Source organism: Pseudophryne corroboree, chromosome 7, assembly GCF_028390025.1.
Source record: "Pseudophryne corroboree isolate aPseCor3 chromosome 7, aPseCor3.hap2, whole genome shotgun sequence".
Classification (NCBI taxonomy): domain Eukaryota; kingdom Metazoa; phylum Chordata; class Amphibia; order Anura; family Myobatrachidae; genus Pseudophryne; species Pseudophryne corroboree.
In genome coordinates, this window is record NC_086450.1 from 332,169,269 (window position 1) to 332,184,359 (window position 15,091).

At 47.9% G+C, this 15,091-nt stretch overlaps 1 protein-coding gene across 5 annotated transcripts in view; it reads right to left on the minus strand.

The window, feature by feature from the left end:
• The window catches only part of SNX29 (sorting nexin 29), a 1,242,095-nt gene that overhangs the window by 961,684 nt on the left and 265,320 nt on the right, over window positions 1-15,091 (minus strand). For all 5 annotated transcript variants that reach the window (XM_063934344.1, XM_063934341.1, XM_063934342.1 and 2 more), the window contains one exon: window positions 14,353-14,481. In XM_063934344.1, the coding sequence (XP_063790414.1) occupies window positions 14,353-14,481 (129 nt within the window). The remainder of the gene's footprint in view (window positions 1-14,352; window positions 14,482-15,091) is intronic.

The window sequence follows — 15,091 nt, forward strand, 5'->3', positions numbered from 1 at the left end:
AGACTCCAGTTAGGTACTGTGCCCGGACGAGCGTACACAATAAGGGAGGATTTTGAATCCCGGGTAAGACTCATACCAGCCACACCAATCACACCGTACAACTTGTGATCTAAACCCAGTTAACAGTATGATAACAGCGGAGCCTCTGAAAGATGGCTTCCTTCAACAATAACCCGAATTAGTTAACAATAACTATGTACAATTTATGCAGATAATCCGCACTTGGGATGGGCGCCCAGCATCCACTACGGACTCCGAGAAATAGATTTATCGGTAAGTAAAATCTTATTTTCTCTATCGTCCTAGTGGATGCTGGGGTTCCTGAAAGGACCATGGGGATTATACCAAAGCTCCCAAACGGGCGGGAGAGTGCGGATGACTCTGCAGCACCGAATGAGAGAACTCCAGGTCCTCCTTAGCCAGAGTATCAAATTTGTAAAATTTTACAAACGTGTTCTCCCCTGACCACGTAGCTGCTCGGCAAAGTTGTAATGCCGAGACCCCTCGGGCAGCCGCCCAAGATGAGCCCACCTTCCTTGTGGAGTGGGCCTTTACAGATTTAGGCTGTGGCAGGCCTGCCACAGAATGTGCAAGTTGGATTGTGCTACAGATCCAACGAGCAATCGTCTGCTTAGGCGCAGGAGCACCCATCTTGTTGGGTGCATACAATATAAACAACGAGTCAGATTTTCTGACTCCAGCTGTCCTTGCAATATATATTTTTAATGCTCTGACAACGTCCAGTAACTTGGAGTCCTCCAAGTCACTTGTAGCCGCAGGCACTACAATAGGCTGGTTCAGATGAAATGCTGACACCACCTTAGGGAGAAAATGCGGACGAGTCCGCAGTTCTGCCCTGTCCGAATGGAAAATCAGATATGGGCTTTTGTAAGATAAAGCTGCCAGTTCTGACACTCTCCTGGCCGAAGCCAGGGCTAGAAGCATGGTCACTTTCCATGTGAGATATTTCAAATCCACCTTCTTTAGTGGTTCAAACCAATGAGATTTTAGAAATTCCAAAACCACATTGAGATCCCACGGTGCCACTGGAGGCACCACAGGAGGCTGTATATGTAGCACTCCCTTAACAAAGGTCTGGACTTCAGGGACTGAAGCCAATTCTTTTTGAAAGAAAATCGACAGGGCCGAAATTTGAACCTTAATAGATCCCAATTTGAGACCCATAGACAATCCTGATTGCAGGAAATGTAGGAATCGACCCAGTTGAAATTCCTCCGTCGGAGCACTCCGATCTTCGCACCACGCAACATATTTTCGCCAAATTCGGTGATAATGTTGCACGGTTACTTCCTTCCTTGCTTTAATCAAAGTAGGAATGACTTCTTCCGGCATGCCTTTTTCCTTTAGGATCCGGCGTTCAACCGCCATGCCGTCAAACGCAGCTCCTTACGCCTCTTTGCCGTATAATTCTCAATACTTTTGGTATGAGAGGCAGAGGAGGAAACACATACACCGACTGGTACACCCAAGGCGTTACCAGCGCGTCCACAGCTATTGCCTGCGGATCTCTTGACCTGGCGCAATACCTGTCCAGTTTTTTGTTGAGGCGAGACGCCATCATGTCCACCATTGGTCTTTCCCAACGGGTTACCAGCAAGTGGAAGACTTCTGGATGAAGTCCCCACTCTCCCGGGTGAAGATCGTGTCTGCTGAGGAAGTCTGCTTCCCAGTTGTCCACTCCCGGGATGAACACTGCTGACAGTGCTATCACATGATTCTCTGCCCAGCGAAGAATCCTTGCAGCTTCTGCCATTGCACTCCTGCTTCTTGTGCCGCCCTGTCTGTTCACATGGGCGACTGCCGTGATGTTGTCCGACTGGATCAACACCGGTTTTCCCTGAAGCAGAGGTTCTGCCTGGCTTAGATCATTGTATATTGCTCTTAGTTCCAGAATGTTTATGTGAAGAGACGTTTCCAGGCTCGTCCATACTCCCTGGAAGTTTCTTCCTTGTGTGACTGCTCCCCAGCCTCTCAGGCTGGCGTCCGTGGTCACCAGGATCCAATCCTGTATGCCGAATCTGCGGCCCTCCAATAGATGAGCACTCTGCAACCACCACAGAAGAGACACCCTTGTCCTTGGAGACAGGGTTATCCGCAGGTGCATCTGAAGATGCGACCCTGACCATTTGTCCAACAGATCCCTTTGGAAAATTCTTGCGTGGAATCTGCCGAATGGAATTGCTTCGTAAGAAGCCACCATTTTTCCCAGGACTCTTGTGCATTGATGTACAGACACCTTTCCTGGTTTTAGGAGGTTCCTGACAAGCTCGGATAACTCCTTGGCTTTTTCCTCCGGGAGAAAAACCTTTTTCTGAACCGTGTCCAGAATCATCCCTAGGAACAGCAGACGAGTTGTCGGCATTAACTGGGATTTTGGAATATTCAGAATCCACCCGTGCTGTTTTAGCACTTCTTGCGACAGTGCTAATCCCATCTCTAGCTGTTCTCTGGACCTTGCCCTTATTAGGAGATCGTCCAAGTATGGGATAATTAATATGCCTTTTCTTCGAAGAAGAATCATCATCTCGGCCATTACCTTTGTAAAGACCCGAGGTGCCGTGGACAATCCGAACGGCAGCGTCTGAAACTGATAGTGACAGTTTTGTACAACGAACCTGAGGTACCCCTGGTGTGAGGGGTAAATTGGAACGTGGAGATACGCATCCTTGATGTCCAAGGATACCATAAAGTCCCCCTCTTCCAGGTTCGCTATCACTGCTCTGAGTGACTCCATCTTGAACTTGAACTTCTTTATGTACAGGTTCAAGGACTTCAGATTTAGAATAGGCCTTACCGAGCCATCCGGCTTCGGTACCACAAAAAGAGTGGAATAATACCCCTTCCCTTGTTGTAGAAGAGGTACCTTGACTATCACCTGCTGAGAGTACAGCTTGTGAATGGCTTCCAAAACCGTCTCCCTTTCGGAGGGGGACGTTGGTAAAGCAGACTTCAGGAAACGGCGAGGTGGATCTGTCTCTAATTCCAACCTGTACCCCTGAGATATTATCTGCAGGATCCAGGGATCTACCTGCGAGTGAGCCCACTGCGCGCTGTAATTTTTGAGACGACCACCCACCGTCCCCGAGTCCACTTGAGAAGCCCCAGCGTCATGCTGAGGCTTTTGTAGAAGCCGGGGAAGGCTTCTGTTCCTGGGAAGGAGCTGCCTGTTGCTGTCTCTTCCCTCGACCTCTGCCTCGTGGCAGATATGAATAGCCCTTTGCTCTCTTATTTTTAAAGGAACGAAAGGGCTGCGGTTGAAAAGTCGGTGCCTTTTTCTGTTGGGGAGTGACTTGAGGTAGAAAGGTGGATTTCCCGGCTGTAGCCGTGGCCACCAAATCTGATAGACCGACTCCAAATAACTCCTCCCCTTTATACGGCAAAACTTCCATATGTCGTTTTGAATCCGCATCGCCTGTCCACTGTCGCGTCCATAAAGCTCTTCTGGCCGAAATGGACATAGCACTTACCCGTGATGCCAGTGTGCAGATATCCCTCTGTGCATCACGCATATAAAGAAATGCATCCTTTATTTGTTCTAACGACAGTAAAATATTGTCCCTGTCCAGGGTATCAATATTTTCAATCAGGGACTCTGACCAAACTACCCCAGCACTGCACATCCAGGCAGTCGCTATAGCTGGTCGTAGTATAACACCTGCATGTGTGTATATACTTTTTTGGATATTTTCCATCCTCCTATCTGATGGATCTTTAAGTGCGGCCGTCTCAGGAGAGGGTAACGCCACTTGTTTAGATAAGCGTGTTAGCGCCTTGTCCACCCTAGGAGGTGTTTCCCAGCGCTCCCTAACCTCTGGCGGGAAAGGGTATAATGCCAATAATTTCTTTGAAATTATCAGCTTTTTATCAGGGGCAACCCACGCTTCATTACACACGTCATTTAATTCTTCTGATTCAGGAAAAACTATAGGTAGTTTTTTCACACCCCACATAATACCCTGTTTAGTGGTACCTGTAGTATCAGCTAAATGTATCGCCTCCTTCATTGCCAAAATCATATAACGTGTGGCCCTACTGGAAAATACGGTTGATTCGTCACCGTCACCACTGGAGTCAGTGCCTGTGTCTGGGTCTGTGTCGACCGACTGAGGCAAAGGGCGTTTCACAGCCCCTGACGGTGTTTGAGTCGCCTGGACAGGCACTAATTGATTGTCCGGCCGTCTCATGTCGTCAAACGACTGCTTTAGCGTGTTGACACTATCCCGTAGTTCCATAAATAAAGGCATCCATTCTGGTGTCGACTCCCTAGGGGGTGACATCCTCATATTTGGCAATTGCTCCGCCTCCACACCAATATCGTCCTCATACATGTCGACACACACGTACCGACACACAGCAGACACACAGGGAATGCTCCTAACGAAGACAGGACCCACTAGCCCTTTGGGGAGACAGAGGGAGAGTTTGCCAGCACACACCAAAAGCGCTATATATAACAGGGATAGCCTTATAATAAGTGCTCCCTTATAGCTGCTTTATATATATCAAAATATCGCCATAAATTTGCCCCCCCTCTCTGTTTTACCCTGTTTCTGTAGTGCAGTGCAGGGGAGAGACCTGGGAGCCGTCCTGACCAGCGGAGCTGTGAGAGGAAATGGCGCCGTGTGCTGAGGAGATAGGCCCCGCCCCTTTTCCGGCGGGCTCGTCTCCCGCTATTTAGTGAATCCAGGCAGGGGTTAAATATCTCCATATAGCCTCTGGGGGCTATATGTGAGGTATTTTTAGCCTTTATATAGGTTACATTTGCCTCCCAGGGCGCCCCCCCCCAGCGCCCTGCACCCTCAGTGACTGCGTGTGAAGTGTGCTGAGAGGAAAATGGCGCACAGCTGCAGTGCTGTGCGCTACCTTTAGAAGACTGCAGGAGTCTTCAGCCGCCGATTCTGGACCTCTTCTGACTTCAGCATCTGCAAGGGGGCCGGCGGCGCGGCTCCGGTGACCATCCAGGCTGTACCTGTGATCGTCCCTCTGGAGCTGATGTCCAGTAGCCAAGAAGCCAATCCATCCTGCACGCAGGTGAGTTCACTTCTTCTCCCCTCAGTCCCTCGTTGCAGTGATCCTGTTGCCAGCAGGACTCACTGTAAAATAAAAAACCTAAGCTAAACTTTTTCTAAGCAGCTCTTTAGGAGAGCCACCTAGATTGCACCCTTCTCGGCCGGGCACAAAAATCTAACTGGAGTCTGGAGGAGGGTCATAGGGGGAGGAGCCAGTGCACACCACCTGATCTGGAAAAGCTTTACTTTTTGTGCCCTGTCTCCTGCGGAGCCGCTATTCCCCATGGTCCTTTCAGGAACCCCAGCATCCACTAGGACGATAGAGAAAAATAGATTTCAAAGTTGTATCTATTTTCCTGTCCGCAGGTTCCTTTAAGGCAGTGGCCTCTGGAACAGGAGGCACTGCCTTTTTAGACAGGCGTAATACTGAAACATCAACAGAATGGGGAGTCTCCCAGATCTTCTGCCCCTCATGAGCAAAAGGAAAGGCGGCAACCAATTTCTTTGTCATCTGGAATTTCTTGTCAGGAGTAGCCCATGGCTCCCTGAAAAGATCACCCAGTTCCTTTGAATCAGGAAATATGACCAGCGCTTTTTTCTGTGCAGAGAAAAAATAAGATTTTACTCACCGGTAAATATTTCTCGTAGTCCGTAGTGGATGCTGGGGACTCCGTAAGGACCATGGGGATTAGCGGCTCCGCAGGAGACTGGGCACAACTAAAGAAAGCTTTAGGACTACCTGGTGTGCACTGGCTCCTCCCACCAAGACCCTCCTCCAGACCTCAGTTAGGACACTGTGCCCGGAAGAGCTGACACAATAAGGAAGGATTTTGAATCCCGGGTAAGACTCATACCAGCCACACCAATCACACCGTATAACTCGTGATACTATACCCAGTTAACAGTATGATAACAACTGAGCCTCTCAACAGATGGCTCAACAATAACCCTTTAGTTAGCCAATAACTATATACAAGTATTGCAGACAATCCGCACTTGGGATGGGCGCCCAGCATCCACTACGGACTATGAGAAATAGATTTACCGGTGAGTAAAATCTTATTTTCTCTGATGTCCTAAGTGGATGCTGGGGACTCCGTAAGGACCATGGGGATTATACCAAAGCTCCCAAACGGGCGGGAGAGTGCGGATGACTCTGCAGCACCGAATGAGCAAACTCTAGGTCCTCCTCAGCCAGGGTATCAAACTTGTAGACTCTTGCAAGAGTGTTTGAACCCGACCAAGTAACAGCTCGGCAAATTTGTAAAGCAGAGACCCCTCGGGCAGCCGCCCAAGAAGAGCCCACTTTCCTCGTGGAATGGGCTTTCACAGATTTAGGGTGCGGCAGTCCAGCCGCAGAATGTGCAAGTTGAATCGTGCTACAGATCCAGCGAGCAATAGTCTGCTTAGAAGCAGGAGCACCCAGCTTGTTGGGTGCATACAGGATAAATAGCGAGTCAGTTTTCCTGACTCCAGCCGTCCTGGAAACATATACTTTTCAGGGCCCTGACTACGTCCAGAAACTTGGAATCCTCCAAGTCCCAAGTAGCCGCAGGCACCACAATAGGTTGGTTCACATGAAAAAACTGCTACCACCTTAGGAAGGAATTGGGAACGAGTCCTCAATTCCGCCTTATCCATATAAAATACAGATAAGAGCTTTTGACAAAGCCGCCAATTCTGATACACGCCTGGCCGACGCCAAGGCCCACAGCATGACCACTTTCCACGTGAGGTATTGTAGCTCCACGGATTTAAGTGGCTCAACTCAATGCGACTTCAGGAAATCCAACACTACGTTGAGATCCCACGGTGCCACTGGAGGCACAAACGGGGGCTGACTATGCAGCACTCCCTTAACAAAAGTCTGAACTTCAGGCAGTGAAGCCAGTTCTATTTTGGAAGAAAATCGATAGAGCCGAAATCTGGACCTTAATGGAACCCAATTTTAGGCCCATAGTCACCTCTGACTTGTAGGAAGTGCAGAAATCGACCTAGCTGAAATTCCTCCTTTGGGGCCTTACTGGCCTCACAGCACGCAACATATTTCCGCCATATGCGGTGATAATGGTTTGCGTTCACTTCTTTCCTAGCTTTAAATAGCGTAGGGATAACTTCCTCCGGAATGCCCTTTTCCTTCAGGATCCGGCGTTCAACCGCCATGCCGTCAAACGCAGCCGCGGTACGTCTTGGAACAGACAGGCCCCCTGCTGCAGCAGGTCCTGTCTGAGCGGCAGAGGCCATGGGTCCTCTGAGATAATTTCTTGGAGTTCTGGGTACCAAGCTCTTCTTGGCCACCCGGAACAATGAGTATAGTTCTTACTCCTTTCCTTCTTATTATTCTCATTACCCTGGGTATGAGAGGCAGAGAAGGGAACACATACACCGACTGGTACTCCCACGGCGTCCACAGCTATCGCCTGAGGGTCCCTTGACCTGGCGCAATATCTTTGTAGCTTTTTGTTGAGGCGGGACGCCATCCTGTCCACCTGTGGCCTTTCCCCACGGTGTACAATCATTTGGAAGACTTCTGGATGAAGTCCCCACTCTCCCGGGTGGAGGTCGTGTCTGCTGAGAAAGTCTGCTTCTCAGTTGTCCACTCCCGGAATGAACACTGCTGACAGTGTTAACACATGATTTTCCACCCATCGGAGAATCCTTGTGGCTTCTGCCATCGCCATCCTGCTTCTTGTGCCGCCCTGTCGGTTTACATGAGCGACCGCCGTGATGTTGTCTGACTGGATCAGCACCGGCCGGTGTTGAAGCAGGGGTCTAGCCTGACTTAGGGCATTATAAATGGCCCATAGTTCCAGAACATTTATGTGTAGGGAAGTCTCCTGACTTTTCCATAGGCCTTGGAAGTTCCTTCCCTGTGTCACTGCCCCCCAGCCTTGAAGGCTGGCATCCGTGGTCACCAGGACCCAGTCCTGTATGCCGAATCTGCGGCCCCCTAGAAGATGAGCACTCTGCAGTCACCACCACAGCGACACCCTGGCCCTTGGAGACAGGGTTATCCGCCGATGCATCTGAGGATGCGACCCGGACCACTTGTCCAACAGATCCCACTGGAAGATCCTTGCATGGTACTTGGCGAATGGAAATTCTTCGTAAGAAGCTACCATCTTTCCCAAGGCTCGCGTGCATTGATGCACCGATACCTGTATTTGTATTAGGAGGTCTCCGTCTAGAGACACCAACTCCTTGGACTTCTCCTCCGGGAGAAACCCTTTTTATCCTGTTCTGTGTCCAGAACCATACCCAGGAACAGTAGACGCGTCGTAGGAACCAGCTGCGACTTTGGAATATTCAGAATCCAGCCGTGCTGTTGTAGCACTTCCCGAGATAGTGCTACTCCGACGAACAACTGCTCCCTGGACCTCGCCTTTATAAGGAGATCGTCCAAGTACGGGATAAGTACTTCGGCCATTACCTTGGTAAATACCCTCGGTGCCGGAGACAGACCAACGGCAACGTCTGGAATTGGTAATGACAATCCTGTACCACAATTTTGAGGTACACCTGGTGAAGAGGGTAAATAGGGACACGCAGGTAAGTATCCTTGATGTCCAGTGATACCCTGAAATTTTCCAGGCTTGCAATAATCGCCCTGAGCGATTCCATTTTGAACTTGAACCTTCGTATATAAGTGTTCAAGGATTTCAATTTTAGAATGGGTCTCACCGAACCGTCTGGTTTCGGTACCACAACATTTTGGAATAGTAACCCCGGCCTTGTTGAAGGAGGGGTACCTTGATTTCACCTGCTGGAAGTACAGCTTGTGAATTGCCGCCAGTACTACCTTTCTCCGAGGGCAGCAGGCAAAGCTGATGTGAGGCAACGGCGAGGGGGAGTCGTCTCGAACTCCAGCCTGTATCCCTGTGATACTACTTGCAGAACCTAGGGATCCACCTGTGGGCAAGCCCACTGGTCCCTGCAGTTCCCGAGACGCGCTCCCACCGCACCTGTCTCCACCTGTGGAGCCCCAGCGTCATGCGGTGGACTCAGGGGAAGCGAGGGAAGATATTTGATCCTGGGAACTGGCTGACTGGTGCAGCTTTTTCCTTCTTCCCTAGTCTCTGTGCAGAAAGGAAGCGCCTTTGACCCGCTTGCTTTTCTGAAGCCGAAAGGACTGTACCTGAAAATACGGTGCTTTCTTAGGCTTTTGTGAGGAAACCGGAGGTAAAAAAATTTCTTCCCAGCTGTTGCTGTGGATACGAGGTCCCAGAGACCATCCCCAAACAATTCCTCACCCTTATAAGGCAGAATCTCCATGTGCCTTTTAAATGCAGCATCACCTGTCCACTGCCGGGTTTCTAATACCTTCCTGGCAGAATGGACATTGCATTAATTCTGGATGCCAGCCGGCAAATATCCCTCTGTGCATCCTTTATATATAAGACAACGTCTTAAATATGCTCAATGTTAGCAAAATATTATCCCTGTCTTAGCGTATTAATATTATCTGACAGGGTATCAGACCACGCTGCAGCAGCACTATTTATGCTGAGGCAATTGCAGGTTTCAGTATATAACCTGAGTGTGTAAATACAGACTTCAGGATCGCCTCCTGCTTTTTATCAGCAGGTTCCTTCAAGGTGGCCGTATCCTAAGACGGCAGTGCCACCTTTTGACAAACGTGTGAGCGCCTTATCCACCCTAAGGGATATCTCCCAACGTGACCTATCCTCTGGCGGGAAAGGGTACGCCATCAGTAACTTTTTAGAAATTACCAGTTTCTTATAGGGGGAAACCACGCTTCTTTACACACTTCATTTATTCATCTGATGGGGGAACAAAACACTGGCTGCTTTTTCTCCCCAAACATAAAACCCCTTTTATGTGGTACTTGGGTTCATGCCAGAAAATGCGTAACACATTTTTTTATTGCCGAGATCATGTAACGGATGTTTCTAGTGGATTGTGTATATGTCTCAACCTCGTCGACACTGGAGTCAGACTCCGTGTCGACATCTGTGTCTGCCATCTGAGGTAACGGGCGTTGTTTGAGCCCCTGATGGCCTTTGAGACGCCTGGGCAGGCGCGGGCTGAGAAGCCGGCTGTCCCACAGCTGTTACGTCATCCAGCCTTTTATGTAAGGAGTTGACACTGTCGGTTAATACCTTCCACCTATCCATCCACTCTGGTGTCGGCCCCACAGGGGGCGACATCCCATTTATCGGCCTCTGCTCCGCCCCCACGTAACCTTCCTCATCCAACATGTCGACACAGCCGTACCGACACACCGCACACACACAGGGAATGCTCTGACTGAGGACAGGACCCCACAAAGTCCTTTGGGGAGACCGAGAGAGAGAGTATGCCAGCACACACCAGAGCGCTATATAATGCAGGGATTAACACTATAACTGAGTGATTTTTCCCCAAATAGCTGCTTGTATACATATATTGCGCCTAAATTTAGTGCCCCCCCTCTCTTTTTAACCCTTTGAGTCTGAAAACTACAGGGGAGAGCCTGGGGAGCTGTCTTCCAGCTGCACTGTGAAGAGAAAATGGCGCCAGTGTGCTGAGGGAGAAGCCCCGCCCCTTTTTCAACTGACTTTCTCCCGCTTTCTCTGGAATACTGGCAGGGGTAATTTTACATCTATATAGCCTCTAGGACTATATATGATGTAGATTTGCCAGCCAAGGTGTCGTATATATTGCCCTCAGGGCGCCCCCCCCCCCAGCGCCCTGCACCCATCAGTGACCGGAGTGTGAGGTGTACATGAGGAGCAATGGCGCACAGCTGCAGTGCTGTGCGCTACCTTGGTGAAGACCGAAGTCTTCTGCCGACGATTTTCCGGACTCTTCATGCTTCTGGCTCTGTAAGGGGGACGGCGGCGCGGCTCCGGGAACGAACACCAAGGTCGGGTCCTGCGGTCGATCCCTCTGGAGCTAATGGTGTCCAGTAGCCTAAGAAGCCCAAACTACCACCTGTTAGGTAGGTTCGCTTCTTCTCCCCTTAGTCCCTCGCTGCAGTGAGTCTGTTGCCAGCAGATCTCACTGTAAAATAAAAAAACCTAAATATACTTTCTTTCTAGGAGCTCAGGAGAGCCCCTAGTATGCATCCAGCTCAGCCGGGCACAAGAATCTAACTGAGGTCTGGAGGAGGGTCTTGGTGGGAGGAGCCAGTGCACACCAGGTAGTCCTAAAGCTTTCTTTAGTTGTGCCCAGTCTCCTGCGGAGCCGCTAATCCCCATGGTCCTTACGGAGTCCCCAGCATCCACTTAGGACGTTAGAGAAAGGAGTGCTGCACATCAGCCTCATTCCCAGGAACACGTAGGACATCCCTTATAGCAAGGATATGTGACTCTACACCTTGTGCAGGAGAGGAATCATCCACCTCAGTAGTAGATTCCAGCTCCTTCCCCTCTTCCACCTCCTCGTTGGATTCCGAGAGGATTTCAGGTAACCCTCTTTTTTGGGGTAATGGATATGATAGAGGAGATACACGTCTGCCTTCTGTCCTATTTTTACTCAGAGCAGCCATAGACTGTTGTAACTGCTGCCTTTCCTGTCTAGCAGTAGTTAATGCATTGGGCATGTCAGCCATCATAGTTCTAATAGAACTCAGCCAAGCTGATTTCTGCAATTCACCCCCAGAAGCCCCACTATCATGTGAAGACTGACGGCATTGCTCACACATGAGAAAATCTGCAGGGGAAGGAGAAAACCTGGTGTGACAAATATTACACAAAACTTTTTTCACCATGCTGACAGGGAACATTTACATACACACATACACAGAGACACAGGTACAAGCAAGCTTGCCCAGCCAAGCATGTGCGGAGAGACTCAGAGAGGAGGGACCAGCCCACAGCCTGAAAACTAACAATGCAGACGTTAGAAGAGAGGCAATTTGTTGTGTAGTGCGTAAGGAGCCAAATATAAGGGTCCCACAACGGGACCTCCCCTTTAACTACACCCCTGTGCCCGTGTCTGGCCGTGGAGTATCCTCTGGAGGAGCTGGCTGTCCTGCTGCAATGCCGAGAGTGCAGGAAATGGCGCCAGGAAGCTGCTGGTCCCACTCTGAGGTAGCTCTGCCCCCTGCAATGGCACTGGAGCTACATGCTTATTTATACTGGCAAAGTCCCCTATTTAATGTAAAAAGAGGTCCCAGCAACTATTTACACTACCACTGCCAGTCTGCTCGGGAGGACTATGGGATCACCCCAGAGGAAGTCCGTATGCCCGCCCCGCAACAATAACCGGGGGGACCCCGCTAGCAGGACCCCCAGCAACACTCACCACTCTTCTGTCTTCAGGCTCTGTGCTAGGGGTGGGCGGCGTACTGCAGGTGTGTGCGAGAGAGCGCAATGCCTACGGTACCCTGACCCTCAGGACCATTGTCCTATCAGCGGGATCCGACTCAGCACCTCCATGAGGCCGGTGTCGGTCTCCCCCCCAGCGTCCCTTGGTGCAGGTAGACTGTTGCCCAACAGCCTACCTGAAAATAATAAACATTTAAAACTAACTGAAGAAAAAAAATCTCTGGAGCTCCAGAGTGTGCATTCTCTCCTGAGGGCACATTTTTCTAAACTTGGCTGTGGGGGAGAGCATAGAGGGGAGGAGCCAGCACCCCCTGTTTGAAAAGCACCAGCTCCTTTGGAACCATCTATACCCCATCGTACTAAGTGTACCCAGTATCCCTTATGGATGATAGAGAAATACAGTAAATGGATAACATGTGGCTCAGATATGTGCAAAAGAAAAAACAAATCCTCCCCTTCCCCACAAAAAATACAAAAAATAGTAATTCGCTTGGAGACTAAAAGTTAAAAGGAATGTGTTCAATATAATGATCATGAAACTGTGTGAGTGATGTCATTAATATGTTGGCTATTACTGTATGTAAGGTCAAACCAGATTGCGGTGACTGCGACTTTGATGCAGGAAGTTTGGCTTAAAATGTAAATTAAGAGCTTCAGTTACTTCTAGTTGAACCCAGAACTCCAGCGTAATATTACATAAATCGCTTATTGGTTAGTTATATACTTTCTGTAGGACTCATTTTGGATTGTGATTCCATGAAGTGTGCAACATGGTTTCCCGTAAGTAGCACCTGCTGGTAGGTATCACAACAATCTGGATGGATATACTGTATTATATTACAATGTGCTATTGCACCTTCTATAGTTATTAGTTACAAGAGAGCATGAAGTCCTGTATTGTCCACTGCTCTTATATATTGTCCCTAGGACTGAAACGGCAGATAGACAATCATGGGAAGACAATTCTATAACAAGGAATGGACCAGGTATAAGTCCTGCTTTTTGTGGGAGTTACCCATTATTCAGGTGTAATGCTATCTGGGACTTTAAATACATTCTGCTGTGCAATCTTAATAAATGAAAATATCTCCCAATTTGCAAAGCAACAAATTATTGGAATTGTATACACAGTGTTCTGAACGGTGGACTACGAACACTTCCAGGAAAAAATACATGATACAGTATATTTACCTAGTGAATGAAACTAGTAGATGTCAAAACGCTAACCTTTCCCATCCAGCAGCGGACCTGAACAGTATCATGTTTAGATTGGAACCATTCCTTTGCGGCCCTATCCTGTATTTTGTAACATTTATGCTTAAAGTTCATGACTTTTACATTTTTAGCTCATACCTGCCAAAAAAGTTTAAAGAGTTTGGAAAAAAAAGAAATGTACCTGAATATTAAGCTACAAAGAGTACTGCATTAAACCTGGGCTGTTTGACCTTCTTATGAAAGACTTTGCAGTTGTACACCCTGCATGCCAAAGATCCATTGTGCTACTTGTCCATAGATTTCACTGGTTTGCACCAACTAAGCATCAAAACAAATGCAATGTGCCCCAATTAAAACTAAAAGCAACATCATAAAGAAATGACTCTTGATAAATATACACAATGTGTGTGAACTGCTGTGACACACTCGAGAAAAAAATGCTGTGCTTTATCTTGTGATCACCTAAGAATATGAAAATGCAAAAGAATTGCATTTTGGCAATCTATGGCATATCCATTTAACTAGAGTGGGTAGCTTTAAAATACAATTGTAGACCTATGGAAAAAACAGCAAAATTGCCATCTACAGGATTTGAATAGTACTGCATTGCATAAATGGAAATACCTGAACACATACTGTGTAACCTCTGAGGATCCTATCTCAGGAAACTATCTAAGCAATAGCAATGTTAAGATAATTATTTTCCCAGTATAAACAAGTTTAAATCTTTGTGAAATGAAGCGACTGAAGCTACTCTCAGGAGATCACTCATTAACGCCAGGGCCTAAAATACTTTTGAAATGTGCTGGAACAGTTCCCTGGCTGAAGTCTCTTACCTTGCCAAAGCCTGGATTTTCGCTGCATGTCGCTCCTCCTGTTCTGCCACTTTCCTCCTCAGGTTGTCAGTTTCCAGCCTGAGTGCTGAAGAATGTTCCATCTCCGAATCAAGCAGGTTTCTCAGTGATCTGGAAAAAAACAGAGACAACCATCTGCCACGTCCCTCAGATACTGCCTTATAAAATGTTTAAATTAGAGAGCTCAAAAATTTGTTGAGTTTAGTTCAGGCATCAAACACTGTGTAATACATGTATAGGTGTGTTATATATAGTGATGAGCGGATTCGGTTTTACTCGGTTCTCAAAACCGAATCTTATTGACTCACTGATGTCACGTGTTTTGGATAGCCAATAAGATTCGGTTTTATAGTTAAATATATATATATATATATATATATATATATATATATACACATATACACATACACAGTTGTGCTCATAAGTTTACATACCCTAGCAGAATTTGTGATTTTCTGGCCATTTGTCAGAGAATATGAATGATAACTCACAAACTTTTCTCTTTCACTCAGGGTTAGTGGTTGGGTGAAGCCATTTATTGTCAAACAACTGTGTTTACTCTTTTTAAATCATAATGACAACAGAAACTACCCAAATGACCCTGATCAAAAGTTTACATACCCCAGTTCTTAATACCGTGTATTGCCCCCTTTAACATCAATGACAGCTTGAAGTCTTTTGTGGTAGTTGTGGATGAGGCTCTTTATTTTCTCAGATGGTA